We start from the raw sequence: 18,586 nt of genomic DNA on the forward strand, positions 1-18,586 counted from the left end.
AACATTAAATACATAAATATATTATTATTTGCTTACTTTATTTTGGCTTATATTAATACTTTGATTTTATATTATGATATACTGCTCAATTGAAAACTTGTTTTTCTCCTAATAATACAGATCATTGAGAATATTAAATTTAACAAGGAAAACTGTAAATGTGCAATGATCTACAAATTAGCTAACTAACAACAACTACTAATTGATTGAAAGAATATGCTAATCGCTTGTTATTTGTATATGTATTTCTGTATTGTTTGGAAATTATCTACGTTGTGCAATGAAATGAAATGTTCTATAAGCAAGTATATTTTTACAATCGACACATAAATGCAAACAGCAAATTAATAATTTTACACACATTCGTTTAATTTTATATTTAATAATGCATGTACCTAATCCACTATTAATTTATTTGAATAGCGATACTCAGCTTTGCTTGCAAACTCTACAACTAACTTACTATAAATAAATACAAAATTTTCCATGCTTATTTATTTGTTTTGCATTTTTGCTAATTTAAATAGTCAACTGAAAAACATGCTTCATAGAAAAACGTTCGCATTGATTGTTGTGACGTCACAAGCGTATAAGACATATCGATAACACTGTCTTTTGGTTGAGCTGCATTTCTCTGTGTATCGATATTAGTACACAGTACATTGTTGTTGGTATTGCAGTGGTGCGTGTGTGTGTGTGTGATGTAGTTTTGAATAATTGTGATTTGTTTGCATACAAAGCGCCTAATTGTTTACTAAACTAAAAGAAGTAAGCATCGACATAGTAGAAATACACACACACACACACTAGTAGCGTAATGTTCGAAGATGCGCATGCGCGGCCGCAGATTGCTACCAATTGTGTTATCGCTAATCGTCATCATTATCTTGTGCATCAGCTACATATCGAATCATTTGCATCGTGATGACGATAATGATGAACAAGATGAGTTCCTCGTTCATCTGCCTCCCGCCCCCGCTACTGCCACAGCTGCAGATGAAAATAGAGTCATCACCCCTTCTGCTCCTGGTGCACTGCTCAATCTGAGCAACTTTGAGTATCTGCTGGCCAGCGACGTTTGTCGTCGTGCCGAGCGAGAATTGCTAGGTGAGCACTTGAAATCCACTTGAATTGGTCACAATAACGTATAAGCAACACTTTGCAGCCGTGCTCATTGTCACCTCGTATGCCGGACACGATGCACTGCGTGCCGCTCACCGTCAGGCGATTCCACAGAGCAAGCTGGCCGAGATGGGATTGCAGCGTGTCTTTCTGCTGGCAGCGCTGCCGCCGCGCGAAAAGTTTGTGACACAGCCGCAGCTGGCGTCGGAACAGACACGCTTCGGGGATCTGCTGCAGGGCAACTTTGTGGAGGACTATCGCAATCTGAGCTACAAGCATGTGATGGGATTGCGTTGGGCGGCCAACGAATGCGGCAGCGGGCGCAGCAAGTTCATCATCAAGCTGGACGATGACATCATCTACGATGTGTTCCATCTGCGACGCTACTTGGAATCCCTAGAAGTGGATGCCCCGGCGCTGGCCACAAGCAGCACTCTCCTGGCTGGCTATGTGCTCGATGCCAAGCCGCCCATACGTAATCAGGCCAACAAATGGTATGTGACCAAGCAGGAGTATCCACATGCCCTGTATCCCGCCTATCTGTCGGGTTGGCTCTACATCACCAATGGGGCAACGGCGGCGCGTCTTGTGGCGGAGGCGGAACGCGTGGCCATCTTCTGGATCGATGACACTTGGCTGACGGGCGTGGTGCGCACTCGTCTAGGGATTCCGCTCAAGCGGCACAATGCTTGGTATTCGGCCAATGCCGAGTTCCTCGACTGTTGTGTGCGGGATCTCAAGCAGCATGGCTACGAGTGTGAATACTTTGCCGGGCCCAATGGTGGCGATGCCAAGCTCCTGGTCGAGTTTCTGCACAATGTCGAGAAGTGCTACTTTGATGAGTGCAGCAAGCGGCCAGCGGGAAAATCCCTCAAGGAGACGTGCCTAGCCAGCGTCAAGTCGCCAGCTCCCGAGCACGGTGTCGCCCATGTAGAGCCGCTGAAGCTGAGATGACCACCGATCAATATTACTTAAGAGTACCGTCCACAAAATACAACCGAGTCCAGCGCAATACTAATCTATAACTATACAAATACATATATATACTCGTATATATACTCACATACACAGACTAAGAGAATCGTAGGCTTAGGCATATTCCATTGTGCAAGCTGAAGTCCAGCCATAGTTTTAAGTTGCAAATGTAAACCGTAATTTATATTTATACATAAATCTTTTCTAACTCGATCTGGCGTGTTTTAATTCATTAAAAATGTGTAGGTATGTATGTTTGTACATAGAATGAAGTTATCATTAGATGACTTCAATTATCATAATTAAATCGAAGCAGAACGTTTACAAATTGGAAATTATGTACATGTGTACATATGTATGTATGTATGTATTTGTATAAAATATCATGTTTAATGAGATAGTGGATAGATCATCAACACTGGAAATTGCTGATATGTAGATTCTTTTATCATATTTACATATGTGGTGAGTCTATTTCAAAAAGTATAAGAGATTTATACATACATATTAACTATTAACCTGAGATTTTTTTTTTTTTTTTGTCTTTTAAGTTACCACCCGAGTCATGGGCTAACCTGGGATTAATATGTATGTACATATATACACACTTAAATACATACATATGTATGCCTTTTTTTGGCGGAGCTACATATGTACATATTAGAGAATTATCTTCCAATTGAATACATTTAATGCCTTTTTTTAATTAATTTCATACTAAAAGTTAAATAGAAAATCTAAATATGTAACTTAACGATAATATAATCAATCCCTTAAATAACGTTTCTGACCATTTTGAGTCCGTCAATTTCATGGAAAAAAAAACTCACTCAAAGCTCACTCACTAATCCTCTCACATATATATGTATGTACATATGTATGAACATACATACCAACAAAAATAAAAGCAAATATGCACACATCCATACGCATTTGTATATATAAACATACATACATACATACATATATATATATATATATATATATATATGTTTGTACATATGTACAAGAATGATTACACTTCGTTCCTTTTCACTTGCACTGAAAAAAATGAAGCTTAACTTTTCAGTGTGGCGAACAAAGCAAATTCGAGAACAAATATTTTTTTGCAAATTTTTATTTGGGTTAATTCTATGCTTTTAATAGACTTGTAAGCATAATATGAACGCCATAAAAAAAAATATTAAAGTCTCCGATGCCAAACATTCTGCAATCAACGAAAATGCAAATTTTTCCAAATCCCAATAACAAAACGCATGCGAATGGGAGAAATAGCGGCAAAGCTTGGGAAATTGTTGTTGCTCAGTTAGCTTATGGTCATATGTATAATGGAAGAAAGAGAAAGAATGCGAATGCATTTCTAGCTCATATGTACATATGTATGTATGTATGTAAAAGAGTATTTACAAAAACAAATGCTCTGTTAGAAGAGCAAAAGGGACACAAAAAGAATCAAACATAGTATTAGGATATTTGTTTTGTGTTATCATTCTTTATTATCATAAATAGATTTAAATTAAATAAATGCAATACAATTAAGCACAATTTCATTGTACACGCTATGAAATTCTGTTCATTTTGCTCTTGTTTTAATTTCTGTATTTTTCTTGTTATTCGTTATTTATGTATTTGTATTTGTATTTGCTTAAATTGCATCAGTTTGCTGGTTTCCATTGCGTTTTCTTTTAAATTAAATAATTGTGAGTATGTGCGTGTGCGTGTGTTTGTATGTGTGTGTAATGAGTGGAAAATTAGCTGGGCGTGTACGAGTAGACGTGCGTGATTGCACGTGTGTATGTGTGTGTGTGTGTTAGCGGCCGCAGTCTCTATACAAGTTACAAAAGAGAACGATCGGATTGAGCTTTAAGCTCGATTCTCAATCTATCTCTCTCTATCTGTCGCATATGTTTTGTTGCGGCTGTATTTGTTTTTGTGATTAACTCTCTCTTTCGTAACTTTATAGAAAGTACGTGCGCGCATTATGCGTTCTTCTTCTTCTTATGTTACGCATAAATATAAAAGTGCATTTGATTTTTGTTGTTGTTCTTGTTGTTGCTTTTCTACTAATTGTTAGAGAATATGTTTTTTTGTTTTTTTTTTATATGTATGCATAAAAAATAGGCTTGGGCGATGATCTGGAAGTATCTCACGCTCTCTAATTCTAAATAAATATAAATAAATAAATTGTATATATAGTAAATTAATTAAAAAAAAAAAAAACAAAAAATATACGCTTGTCAGCTAATTGCAGGCAGCTTGCGCTATGCGTCCGCTATCGCAATCGCATTCGCTATCGATATCGAAAGTGCGATCGATGTGCGATAATTGTTAAGTTACTGCGCTGCGCTGTGTGTGCTCTCATTGCTGGAACTCTCCTGCAAAAGAGAGCGCTGAGTGCCGACAACGATAGCGATGGCGACAACAATAGCAGCGTGCACAGTGCAGGCTTTAGGGCGAGAGAGATAGACATAGCGAATGAGTGTGTGAGATGCTGTCTGTGTGTGTGTGTATGTTTTTTGTGTAGGTGACAATTTTGTTGTGTATGATTTTTGTTTTCCTTTTTCTCCTCTGTGTGTGCATTTTATTTTGTTTCAGCTTTTGCTTTTCGTTGCTGTTTTTTTTTTGTTTACGCTTTCGCTGCGGATGCTGTTGTTGTTGCTTGTTACTGCGGCGCCTAAACTTATGCTACGATTTTGTGGGGCTGCATCCATTTCTTCATGTAGTAGCAGAACAATGTGGAAATGTAGAGCAGGATCATGAGCGCACAGGTTACGGCCAGCGCCAGCACGGACGTCTTTGTGGGACACGGCTCGATGATGGTCACAGTCTTGTCTGCAGTGTGCGAGAAAGAGAGAGGCAGAGTTGAGTAAAGAGAGGTTAGATCAGGTTAATATCGATTGCTTACCTTTGGAGAAGTCTGTGCTGGGATCCGCCTTGAAGAACTCACGCTTCTCATCTCCAAAGTCCAGCACCAGAATCTCCTGTGAGATGTTCATATGATCCTCGCTCTTAGTCTCATTGGCGGGACTAGATTGGAAAGAGACGGAAAGAGTCAGTATGGCAAATTCGTTCCATAACTAAAAGTAGAACTCACCTCTCAATGGAACGACGACGCCTTCTGCCCAGGGATTCAAAGGATTCCATGTTCCATTCACAGACAGCCGGCTCACAGGGACCCAGACAATACTTGACGTTGCACTGGAAGATGACGCCATAGCTTTCGGTGAAACGGAATGCCTCATAGGTCGATTGCAATGCATTGCCGTCGGCGGTGAATCCGGGGAAGATGGTGGGATCGGTAGGGCAGCCATCGTCGTCGATAATCTTGAAGCTGGTGCGTGCATCCTTGGCCATGGCCACACACGAGCGAGCAAAGATGCCATAAGGAGCTGGAAGGGAAAATCAAATTAATTGAATTTCCAAGGGGGAGGGAAATTTGTGAAATACTCACTGTCTTCGGGGATCTCGATGCGGAAGTTGAGGCGATCGCCGATGCGCACAGTCTCCACTTCGCGCTGACGTGTGTCCAGAATGCGAATCCTTGGTGGTGGCGCCTCGGGCGATGAATTGATGTGAATCATCTCAGGATCGCGGATGGGCATCATGCCGAATGTGATGTTCTTGGAGCTCATGTCATATGTGCACTTCACCTTATAGATCTTATCGGCCTTGGTCATCACCACGCTGTGATGCTGCAGCACAACTGTATTCGAGTACACACCGGTCTAATTGAGGCAGAAAATAAGTACAAAGATTAGCTAAAGTTCGGGATAATATTTACTAGTTGTCATACGTACCACGCTCTGGGTGTTGCAATCCTGGCCAGCCATGGTCAGATCGAGACGGAAGGCATCGGAGTTGATGACATCAATGTTGCAGGTTTCGGAGCGACCCAAGGCATAGATGCGGCCATTGAAGGGCTTGTTGGTGCGAACCTGGACAGCGATACGTGTGTCCTTGCAGTGTACCGAGACTGTGGGAGATAAGAGTGGCGATTAGTATGCAAATGGGTTAACGGGAAAGTCAAGAAGTAATAGATAAACTCAGGAAGTCAGGGGAAGATAATAAAATACCCTTGGGTAATAAAGAAATCAGAAACTATAATGAAATACTTGTGGAACTACAAATTTAGATAGCGGACTAATCAGGATCTTGGAAAGTCAGGAATTGTAATAAAATACCCTTCCTAGATTAAGACTAGACAGCGGACTAGATAAAATCAGGAAGTCATGTGGTCAGGGGAAGATAATAAAGTACCCTTGAGTACTTAGAAGTACTCACCGTCGTAGCAGGTGCCGGTCTTGTCGCAGTTCACATCGTTGCGCGTCATGTTGGTCAGATTGGGATCCTCGATGGTGTCCAGGCTAACGGGCAGTGTATCGATCTTGTCCAGTGTGCCAGGTGGTGAGTTGCCAGCGTTGCTGCCAGAGTTCGATGCGGCGGACTTTTCACACTGATTCTCAAAGTACTGGCCAATGGGTTCGCCGTGATCGATGAGAGGACGCTCGTGATTCAAATAGGTCGAGGGGCCATCGGGCAGTGTCTTGTGATCCAAATGATACAAGCGGCAATTGTATTGAGCACCCTGAGGTTGTCCGAGATACAGGAACGAGCGGCAAAGGAACTCCGATTCGATTTCACAGGCCAGACGGCAAGCGGACTCCGAGGTCACCTGCAGTTCCTTGTCGGTGTAGTAATGGAGTCCCACATACTGAGCGACCTTCTCCTCGGAGACGCCCATGCGTGCGTTGGCAAAGGAGCGTGTGTTCTTGCAGGCTTGGGTGGGTTTCAGGCAGAGATTCTCAAAGTAATCGGTACCCTGGGCATCGACCAGCTGCACAAATTGTCCCGAGCTGCGACGATCCGAATCGCTGAGCACACACTTCATGTTATTGTAATCGTACTCCACCGAGCGACAAATGAAACGCTTCTCGTTCAAACAGGCCGACAGACAAGCCTCCTTGGTGCTGGTGTAGATCAGGGCATTGTCCAGACCGCGAATGATTTTGTTGGGCACCCGTTCAAACGACCAAGGACGATGACAGACGTTCTCGCTGCGCAGCTGCAACTTCACCATGTAGTACATGTTGGCCGAACGTTGTGGCGCCGCCGATGGATTCGCTGCCGACGAATCGTTCTGCAGCTGACAGTGCGTCTCCTGCGACGGCGACAGCGGATTGACCACGAAACTGAAGGCGGCTGCCTGACAATCGGCCTCCTCGCGACACCAGCCTTGGCATTCGTAGAGCGATAGATTCTTCACGCTGTAGTAGGTGGTGCCAGCGAAATCGTAATCTGTCAGCTTCTCGAACGCCATGCGAGCAGCTGCCTCGCTGGGCAGCATCATCAGCATCGCCAGTCCAAGAGCCAGCACACTGAGAGTGCACATCCTCGTTCTGCTGCCTGTTGTTGTTGTTCTCCTCGCTGCCATTTGCATCTGCAAGTAGTCCATATAAAAAAAAACAAGTGGAGATTGAGAACAAGTTCTGGAAGTCAGTTCAGTTCGGTTCAGTTAATGCTAAAGTTTGCCTTTTTATGACTGCATTTTACAATTTTACATTTCCTCACTTAAGCTGCTAGATTTATTGTTCAAGTCTCTCGGGCGAAAACTATTTGCGTTTTACGCAGATACGCAGATGTTTGTGATTACTTCAAGATTCAAGAGCTGTCAACTGCATACGCTCAGATTAAACTCTAAACGTGTTCTGCTTTAGATGATCCTCAAGTTAAGCTAAAAGTTCTGGTTCCCTATTTTTATGAGTTTAGTTATTTAAGGGAATTTTCAATTCAATTCATATTCATCATATAAAAATTAGAATTTCCTTTCATAAAATCGCATTTTAAAACAGATTTGCGAAAAGATGCTTTCTTATATCTATTTCTATTTCTAAGAAATCTTGGGATTTGGGAAACGATTTTCCATGCTTTCATTTCACCATTTTTAAAACCTTAGAATTTATCTTATTCCCAAAGATTTCCAATGCTTTTATTTATCTGTTTACATTCCTAAGTATTTTTATTATTTACACTTATTATTGTACATAAATTAAATATATCTTTTGGGATTTGGAAAAAGATTTTCCATGCTATTTTTAGTCCTTAGTATTTTATTAGAATCTTATTCCCAAAGATTTCTCATGCTTTTATATATCTATTTCTATTCCTAAGAATATCATATAAAAATTATAATTTCTTTTATAAAAATCGCATTTTAAAACAGATTTAGTTTGGGATATTGGAAAAGATTTCCCGTGCTTTGATTTTACTTTTTTTTGTTATTAGAATTTATCTTATTTCTAAAGATTATTTTTATATAACTATTTCTATTCTCACTTATTCTTACATAAATTTAATACGACTATGCTTTGATTGAACTATTTTTAGTCATAAGAATTTATCTTATTCCCAAAGATTTCCCATGCATTTATATAACTTTTTCTATTCTTACTTAAATTGAATACTATCATACTTTTGAGATTTGGGAAAAGATTTCCCATACATTGATTCAACTACCTTTAGTCCTTAGAATTTATCTTATTCTCATTTCTAACTTAAATTGAATATGTTTCTGTGTGGAAACGGGAAACGGAATATGCAAATTGAATTAGGTGAAATGTGCAAATCTATTTTTGCTGCTGCTGTTTGACGACTCGCTAATTGCGGGTGCCGACAGCCGACAGTCGACAGTAGAGAGGGGAAGAAGAGGGGAGCAAAGAGTGGGAAGAACCCTTTTGGTTGAGTGGGTTGTGCTGAGCTGCGGCTGAAAACATCCGCTGGTCTATTACACGCTTAACTGAACTGGCCAGCAGCAAACCAGCGAACCAATAAGAAATGCCTCCCCCTGCTCAGCACTTGCAACATCTTCCCCTCCTCCCATCATCTTGAGCTGCCCTTGGCCTCTTGGCTGGTTGGAAGTTCGTTGCCACAACGTTGCGAACAAGTCGAAGACTTTAATGAGCTGCCCAGGCGGAAATTACAATGGCCTCACTGCCACTTGCCACCGGGCAGATGCCACCAGCTACTCTAGTTGCCACTTCTCTCGCTCTCGCTCTTGCTCTTGATGTTCTGTTTTGTATTTCTGCGGTTGAAAATTCTAATGGCCTCGTTTCGAATTTCGAATTTCCAATTTCCAATTGCAATTGCAATTCTTGTGGCTTCCATTTCGGTGCTGCAAATTGCCTTTGGCTCTTGTTTTGCCAACTTGCAGCTGCCACAAACAGCCGCACTTCTGTCTTGTTGCGGGGGCGCAACTCGCAACGCGCAACTGGCAACTTTTGTGCCTCGAGGTGCGAAAAGCGAAAGCGCGTCTCTGCTGCAAAGTCTGGCAAGTCATTCGGTTTAACGAGTGCGATTGTGAATGAGTGTGAGTGCATTCACTGAGTGTACTTGAACATTATCGCTTATTCAATTGTCGATTCTTAGCTTGCAAATCCTCAAGTGCGTATCTTATTATTATTATCCGCAACCATTAAAGTCTCATTATACGCTCAAGCTCAAGGGTTAAGCTTTTGCCTACGCCGCAATGGACAACATGGGTTAAGCCTTGGGTCAAGCTGTGGATTTATCATTTATTCACACTCGTTTTATTCAGTCACCCTTCAATGCTTCTGCCTTTTTTTGTTGACACTCGACGTGTACTCAAATTTATGCAGTTTATTCTCTCGTGAGTTTATTCATTATTCATTTGCATTCGATTTTCAAATATTCGAGATGCGGAAGTCAGACACCACCAAAACAAAAGAAGCTTCTTGAGTGGGAGTTGCTGAGCAAGCATGCAAATTGAGTTATCGATCACGATCGACTGTTGCATTGATCGATAATAGTGAAGATTGCATGAATGTTGTTTCTTACGTGGTAACTAGAGAAAGAAAGGTGATTTTGTAGAAAATTACATCCTTCGATGATGTGATGTGATCGATATTGAATTAAAGAAGATGGGAACGCATTATCGATAAGGTGTGATCGATAATTGTGAAGATCGATGTTGATTCAGCTGCTTTAATTATAGGTAACTTTAATAAAATATAGCCAAATTAAGGGGCTATCGATAACGACAGGCTTGTGCTGCAACGTGTCATCGATAATTGTAAAGATCGATCGATTGATATTAGAATCTAACTATTGAATGTTTGCATGTTCATTTCTGTTTGCTCAAGATGAATAGCTGAACAACTGAAAAGGCGTTAATTATGGAATTATCGATAACGATAGCCGTTAATTATGGAATTATCGATAACGATAGGCTGTAACGTGTCTGTAATGTTATTGTATCGATAACGATGCTGCTGTTTGCAATTGTGTTTATTCGCAAGCTGCAATTGATGTTCACTGCCACGCCTCCTTTTGCAGTCAGTCGCATTGCGGGAGTGAAGAAGAAGAATCAGTGAAGAGAAGGGAGAGGGAGAGGGGGAGGGGCCACTTGGGCAACACAGCTCTGCAATTATATTAACATATTGAATTCAATTTGTTTGCTAAATTGTCCCAGGCGAAGTGGTCAGCGATCGTTTGGCCAGCGATCAGCGAGCAGAACTAAGCAACAGCGGCATGCAACAATTATGAAGAGAGTGCCGAGCGAGGGAGGGTGAAGGTAGAAGGTAGAAGGGGGGATGGGGGGAAATGATTACAGCGCTCGGAACGTGGCTATTACAAACAACATTAAGTCAGAGCTGTGGCAAAGCGAATGCCGTGTCCAATTGCAAGAGGGAGAGCAAGAACTAGAGAAAGAGAAGGGTAGAGGGAGAGAGGGAGAGATGCGGGGCATGCAACTAGAGAAGCAGCAAACATGAGCAACATTGACAACGACAACAGCAACAGCAACAACTGTTTTGCAGGAGGTGGCAATGCAATGCTGCCAGCTGCCAGCCAACAGCTACAACTTGCAACAAGCAGTGGCAACAACAACAAGCAGCAGCAGCATCGCAGGGAGTCGCTTTCGAGTGTTGCCTTGTTGCTGCCTTTTTTTTTCTTCTTGTGTTCTTGTTCTACAATTGCCAATCTGCATGAGACACACACACACATACACAGAGAGCAGTTGCAGCTTGTTGCTGCTGCTGTGGCAGTTGCAGGCTGAGCATTTGGAGTCGCCAGCCGAGAGCCAATTACATGGCAAGCAATCGAGCGTAGCGAGCGATCGTCTGAGCGAGATAAATGCAATGCAATGCAACCAGAAAAAAAAAACACTTGGATTGCATTCGATTCGTTTGCGAAATACGTTTGACGTCATTGCCACCGTTGTGTGTGTTGCACGTTGTGAGTTGTGCGTTGCACGCTGCACGATTCGCATTTTTATTTATAGCCCCTAAATGCGCACAACTCGCCCAAGTTTATTTTTGGGGCGTCCTTGGGGCACCATCCAACTCAAATCTCCACTTCTTGAGCACTTCTCTAATTTGCAGATGATGCGCAACCAGTTGCCAGTTGCCTCTTGTCTGTTGCCTGTTGCCTGTTGCACTCACTTGTTGCTGTAATTGCGAATTGCAATCAGCTGCTAAATGCCACCGCTGGGCTAACAGGAAATGCCAGCTGAGTGCCCAAAAACAATTCACACATATGTATGCATATGAATGGCGCTCAGTTTGGAATTGAAGAACTTGCAACTTGCAACTTGCCACGAGCAACTTGCCACAGCACATCTTAAGCCATGTGGGCGTTAGCCACATTTACAGCGCACTCAATCAACGCTAACTCAACAGCAAGAGCAACAACAGCAGCAGCAGCAAAGGTTGAAGTGCCACAACTTGGGCGGCATTTGCAACTCATGAACAACACATGCGGCAGCTTCGACCAACAATTTTTATGACTTTGTGTAGTTTCTAGTCTTTTTAAGTAACTATAATAAAATCAAATTTATTAAAGTAAATTTTGCCTAAAAGCTTCAGGTGCGATTTAAACTAAGAATGAAAAAAATGTTTGCGTAGTTTTCTGAGTAAATGAAAATGAAATGGTAAAAATTAATTTGCTCTTTATTTAAAACTTCTATAATAACTTTATGTTGTTCCTTTTGGACTATAATAAAATCTAATTCATTAAAATAAATTTTGCCTAAACTAAAAATGTACAAATCTTTGCGTAGTTTTCTAAAAAAATTTAACAAAAAGGGAAAAAATATATTTGTTCTTCTATCATAACTTCTATAATAACTTTGTGTAGTTCTTTTTTTTTTGTTTTGTTTATAAATTTTGTTTTATAGATTTAGCTTCAATTTAAACAAAGAGTGTAAAAATCTTTGCGTAATATTTTTTGTAAAAATATATTTTTCTTCTTCTGTTATAACTTTTATAATAAATGGTGTATATTTTCTTTTTCTAAATATTTAGAAAATAAAGTTTTAAAAAATATATTTCTCTTTTGAATATAAAGTTTTTCTTAAAGTAAGCTGTTTAAGTAAATCAATTTTGTTTGTTATATAAAAATTATTTCTCTTTTCTCTTTTTTTTAAGTTTTTCTTAAACCAAACTGTTTTGAGTAAATCTACCTTTAAGTAAATCTTACCGCCACTGATTTCAGCTTGTAATAAAACAAATTCTGCTTCTCATTAATCTAACAAAATGTTCGAATTATAAAAAATAAGATATTTATCTTGCTACGCCTTGTTTATTTGATTTCGCTTAATTTTCAACTAAATTGTGTATCTGCTAAATCTTATATATTCGACCGATCGCATTGATATCAAGTCATGTCGCAGCTATAGACGTAAGACAAGTTTGTGGCAAGTTTTAGCAAAAGTTCTCAGCTGCAAGCTGAGTTACAAGAGGCGAGCAGAAGAGTTGGGATGCCAACTTGAAGCAACTGCAGTTGCTTGGCTCACAAAAAAAACGAAGAAAAGAAAAATGAGTGCAATATAGTGTTATGAGTGTGTGAGTGCTATGAGTGCTCTCGTATATGAGTGTGTGTGTGTGTGTGTGTGTGTGTGTGTTGTGAGTGTACTCATCACATTCCATTGGGGCAACGCTTTGGGTTCTACGCTGTAGCAGCGACTGTGGCAGCGGCTGGTCAGTGGCGCGTACTTAGTTAGATGGATGATGCAGCGTTGAACTGCGGCATAACTAGCAATCATGAAAATTGTATGGCTATAGCTATAGCTCTAGCTCTAGCTCTAGCTATGGGATAGTTACATTGGCTCTGCTTTCGTTTCAGCGTTCGGCTTGTGGACGCCTTGTGGATGCGCATGGAGATTGAGATGGCGATGGCGATGGCGTTGGAGTTGAAGTTGAGGTTGAGGAGTTGGCTGTGGCTGTGGCTGTGGCCACAAACTGGGAAACGAGCTAAAGGTTATCATTAGGCACGTTTACTTCCTCTTCGCGTATGGCCTCTAATTTCGAGGCAAGCTGAGCAAGTGAATGCCATAAGCCGTCAGCAGAGTGAGCGAGACAGAGAGAGAGAGGGGGGGGGGGGAACGCGCATTAGAAGAAGACGTTGAAGAATTTTGGTGGAAGCAGTTGAAACCCTGAAAATGAAAACCTTCAAAGGTCACGCCGTTAGCGAGCGAAAGAGCGAATTGTACATCATTATTTGTGGCCGAAAAGAGATAGCATTCAAAGCTAACGGTCACAACAAACAATAAACAGAGAGGGGAAAATCAGAAGAAGACGAAAGAAATAAAGAAGAAGCAGCGTCAAGCTGAGCAGTGAAAGTAATAATATGCAATTAACTCAATTAAAATGAAATGAATAAAGCGCGTGAATGAAATGAATACCCAAACGAAACGACTCTCCAAAACACAAAACACAAAAAATAAAACCGTCAAAAGAAAATAAACGAGAAGAAGCAGCAACAACAGAAGCTGAAGAAGAAAAAAACAGTCATCAAGAGGCCAACGGCAAAGTCGTTTTTTTTTTCTTTTGGTTTTATTTGTTTTGCTTCGTTTTTCTTTTTTTTTTGTAGAAAGGCGAAAAGATCTGACACAAAAGCAGTTCCAGTTTTAATTAGTCCCAGTGACAGTTATTTCTTTCTTTCTTGCTTTTTTTCATTGTCGTAATTGTTGCAATTTTGTGAGGTTAGATTGAGGCACAGTTTTGCACTGTGTGTGTGCGTGTGTGTGTGTGTGCCGTGGAAAGTGTCTCAAGTGTCTCCAGCATTGTTTTCCCACTCAGAAAGAAAAAAAAACTGCATTCAATTTGCAGTTTGTGAGGTTAAGTCGAAGCATGTCAAATGTTGCTTTGCATTTTTCTGCTAAATTAAGCATAAAACTTTTTTTATACAAATTGTAGAGCATTAAAAATTGCATTCATTTATCAATTAATGCGTGAAATTGTCAAGTTTTGGCATTTTTGAGGTTAAGTTGAGTTGCCGCTGTTGCTTTCTACAAATTGAGCTCTAAGCTCTCTAAATATCTATTGTTTGCGGTATTATTGTCACTTTGTGAGGTTAAATTGAAGCTTAGTTTCTAATTTCTCTTTGTAGAATTGTTAAATGAAGGGCTTAAATGGTATTTAGATGTTTATTTCTTATGCAAACTAAAAAGAGTTTAGCTAAATTTGCAATTTTTTTTAAATTGAGCTCTAAACTCTCTCTACATATCCATTGTTTATCATTTAGTGAGGTTACGTTGAAACTTAGTTTCGAATTTCTCTTTGTAGAACTGTTAAATGAAGGGCTTAAATAGCGTTTAGTCGCTTATGTCTTATGCAAACTAAAAAGAGTTTGCTTAAATTAGCAATTTTACAAATTGTTGTCAATTTTGTGAGGTTAAGTTGAAGCTTAGTTTCTAATTTCCCTTTGTAGAACTGTTAAATGGAAAGTTAAAATAGCTATTATTTGTTGTATCTATTATTTGCTATGCAAACTAATCAAAATTTGAATTAATCTGTCATTTGTGCAAATTTTTATCAATATTTGAGGTTAAGTTGAAGCTTGAATATATTGCGTTGTATTTTAAAAACAACTTTCAAGCATATTATGTGCGATTAAGTGCTTTAGTTGTAAAATAAATGCAAATTTGTGAGAGAGCTTAATAATAAGCAGACTAGATAATAAAATTGTGTTAAATTGAGGTTAGGTTGAGGCATATTGTTAATTTCTTAAAACATTTCCAACATTTTGCAATCTCAATTCGCTGGAAGTGCAAACAAACTGCTCGCCTCGTTGGCAGATCAACTTCTAACTTCCTTTCGCCACAAGTTCGAATTCTAGACGCTTGCTTTCTCACTCTGCTCAGTCTATGGCTATTGCTATCTCTCTCACTCCCACTGTAGCCTGTGTCAACACTTGTGAACACTCGAAACGGATGTCTGGCCTTACAGCTTTGGACTTGCTGTTTGTCCGTCTGCGTTGTCCCCTCGATCAGCAGCGGAAATGGAGGTCTATAAATGTGCTATATATATATATATATATATATATATGTATATATATATATTTGTTGTCACAACACGCGTCTCTCTTTCTCACTCTATTTCTGCAATTATGCAATTTTCAATCATCGCAGTTTAAAGATGCGCAACGTGCAACCGCCGCAACTTTGCAGCACCTGCCACAATCATTCAACATGAAGTGTTGCCCCCTTCTGCATGTGTGTGTGTGTGCGTGTGTGTGTGTATGTGTGTGTGCGTGACTCGAGTCCCAGTTCCCAGTTTGCCGCAATAGAAGTGCGATGCCATAATTGCAATCGAACAATGGAGCAGGGCAACTTGGAGGCAACAACACCTGAACTCAACTCAAGACTTGCCACAATTACCAGCTGCACACACACGCACACACACATACATACTCATATATATGTGTGTGCGTGAAAATATTAAAAGTTATAATTAAAAGCAAAGAAAAGCAAAGCAAAGCGAGAATAAAGCTAACGAAGGCCCAACACGAAGCGGCCTTCATCTAATGGAGAAAAACGTTCAACGTTCAGAGATGCCTCTAATGTTGCCACAGATTGCAGCAGCAGCAGCAATCGAAGGAGTTGCAAGTTGATGTTGCTTAGAGTTAAAACTATATTCAGTGCAAAACACTTTAAGTATATTAAATGCCAGGCAGAAATGATGAAACTGCAAAGGAGGTAAGAGGCAAGCAGACGAAGCGACACAAGTTGGTGCCACAAAACTTAAAGACAACATAATGATGACTAGCAAATTGCATTAGCATTAGCATTGCATTGCCAAATGGAAGGCCAAGGCTGCGACTCGACTTTGCCAGCGGCATGCGGCAAAGTGCCAAAGTGGCAAGTGGCAAGAAACTTCTTCTCAACAGCAATTTCCACATGCCATAAATGCAGCAAGTGGCCAACTAATAGTCGAGTCACTTCGAGCCAGCCAAAAGGAAGTATTTATGATTTACTTAAGCAAAAAACGAATGCTGTATAAACAGAAAAGTTCTTCTTCATAAAATTTAATGAAGCGAAATAAAATCGAATTAAAGAAAATTATAGGAGTTAAAATAGTAGAGATTAATAAATTGGTAAATCAAATTCAATTGATTAAACTTATAATTTAATGAAGTTCAATTCCGTTTAACGAAAACTTTTAGTGCAAATCAAATAAGAGATTAAAATGCAAAAACTAAAAATTGTATTTATTTTTATTAAAATATTGTATTAGCAAAATAAAGTAATAATAAAAATGAATTTAAGTAAATCTTTAAAAACTATTCTTTGAACTGCTTTTCAAGTTTTCACATTTCCAAATTCCCGTTTGTTGCAAGCAACTTTTCGCCTCAGCAGCGGCAAACAGAGGCAGTAAAAAAAAATAAGGAAGCCAACAGTTGTCTATTACAAAATGAAATTTTTGTGGCTGTGGCAACGTTTTGGAAAACTGACTCAAAAAGTTGCTGCAACAGGCAACAGCAGAAACGAGTTGCGAAAGTTGGAGTGGCAAAACAGTTTTTGGACATGCATAAAACAAATGACTTAGAACACAAACTTGTTCTGCACTGCAAAGTGAGTCGAAGTAAGTGTGTGTGTGTGTGAGTGTGTGTGCTATTAAATGCCGTTACTAATTTGTAAAGTTGACACCCACTTAAAATGAACATCAGCCTCGCAGAGAACGAGTTGCTGCTGTTGCTGTTGCTGTGATTTGGCGTGAATTGCATGCGATATGATTGAAACAGAAACGAAATCAGGCTGACTGCTTGTCAAGTGCAGGTGTTGCTGCCTCTGCCACTGCCGCAAGTTGCAAGTTGCAAGTTGCAAAGTCACATTTCGCATTCGTTGCGCATTTAGCAAAAACGAAAACGGAACAACACGAGTAGAATGTATTTTGTGTGTTTCCTAAAACCGGAAATTTATTGCATAACAAGTTGAATGTAGCTTGATAGCCGTGATATGAAAAGTGTGCATCCAGCTGAGTTCGCCTGTCTAAGACTGCGTTGCCTCAAGGTTGTTTATATACTAAATATACTGTATGGTATACTACATATATAGTTGATTGGAAAGTGCAGCTTCCCTTCTGCTCGAAAGCAAGCGAAGCAAGTAAGAAAACTGCAGTCGAATGTCGCTCGACTGTGAAATATCCACTATCCAATATTGAACAATAGCAATATTGTGTGGTATTAATTTGAAAATATACTAAATTAATATACAACGAAAATACCAAAACACATTTGGTATATCGCTGAAGTGCTACATTACAAATATATAGAGATAATAATATACCAGATTGTCAGCCAAAGCAGCGAAAATACTGAATATATACTGAAGGTCATATTTGGTATATCTTTGAAGTACGTTATAATTAGACAATAATGGTCAAAATATACCAGACTGTTAGAGAAATCAATAAAATACTGAAATATACCAAAGGACTTATACGGTATATTGTTAAAGCACTACATTCGAAATATACCACAGAGGTTCAAAAATACCAAGGTTGTCAGCCAAAGCAGCAAAAATACTGAAATATGCCGAAGGTCATATTTGGTATATCGTTAAAGTACATTAGAAATATACCATAGAGGATAAAATATACTGGATTGTCGGAGAAAGCAGCAAAATTCTAAAATATACCAAAGGACTCAGTTGGTATATTGCTGAAATACTGCATTAGAAATATACCATAAAAGTTAAAATATACCAGATTGCCAGTAGGCATAATTTGATGTACAAAAGTAGTTTTTAATTAACTTGTTCAATTTTGAACCGATTCTCAGGAACTATAACTTCTATGAGGAGATTACATTTCCTGCAGCCACAACGTTATAATACCCTTCCATCCTGTGGGTAGCGGGTATAAAAACGGGTGTGGTTGCTTTTTTTCGAGTTGCCCACGCTCAGCTCAGTTGAGTTGCAGTTGCCGTTGCCGTTGCCACAAGTACTTGTGGCAGGTCACACACTGCGCCACATTTCATAAATTCTTCTTGGAAGTGCCATGCAAAGTGCCCACAATGAAGAACACTGAGAATTTGGAGCTTCAAAGTTGTGGGAGTGGAGCAGCTCAATCGCTGTTCGTTGCTCGTTGTTTTCGTTGCTGTTCGATTGTGTGGCGCATGTTGCTTGGCTGGCTGGTTGGCTGGCTGGTTGGCAATTTGATTTCAATCAGCTGTGTGGGCTGCAGCGTCGCCTCGT

General features: G+C 39.8%; 2 protein-coding genes across 3 annotated transcripts in view; one reads left to right on the plus strand and one right to left on the minus strand.

Moving 5' to 3' along the window:
• Positions 1-668: 668 nt before the first annotated feature.
• LOC117577958 (beta-1,3-galactosyltransferase brn) lies at positions 669-2,282 on the plus strand. The gene is made up of 2 exons (XM_034263003.2): positions 669-1,107; positions 1,166-2,282. The coding sequence occupies exons 1-2, from the start codon at positions 828-830 to the stop codon at positions 2,074-2,076; spliced, it is 1,191 nt and encodes a 396-aa protein (XP_034118894.2). The 5' UTR covers positions 669-827; the 3' UTR covers positions 2,077-2,282.
• Positions 2,283-3,569: 1,287 nt separating this feature from the next.
• Positions 3,570-18,586, minus strand: part of LOC117571695 (uncharacterized) — a 51,137-nt gene continuing 36,120 nt past the window's right edge. For both annotated transcript variants that reach the window (XM_052008565.1, XM_034253992.2), the window contains 6 exons: positions 6,379-7,534; positions 5,895-6,070; positions 5,549-5,822; positions 5,192-5,486; positions 5,003-5,124; positions 3,570-4,929 (listed from right to left, as the gene is read on the minus strand). In XM_052008565.1, coding sequence (XP_051864525.1) covers positions 4,778-4,929; positions 5,003-5,124; positions 5,192-5,486; positions 5,549-5,822; positions 5,895-6,070; positions 6,379-7,534 — 2,175 coding nt within the window. In that variant the 3' untranslated portion in view covers positions 3,570-4,777. The remainder of the gene's footprint in view (positions 4,930-5,002; positions 5,125-5,191; positions 5,487-5,548; positions 5,823-5,894; positions 6,071-6,378; positions 7,535-18,586) is intronic.

The sequence above is a fragment of the Drosophila albomicans genome, chromosome X (genome assembly GCF_009650485.2).
Source record: "Drosophila albomicans strain 15112-1751.03 chromosome X, ASM965048v2, whole genome shotgun sequence".
Lineage (NCBI taxonomy): Eukaryota > Metazoa > Arthropoda > Insecta > Diptera > Drosophilidae > Drosophila > Drosophila albomicans.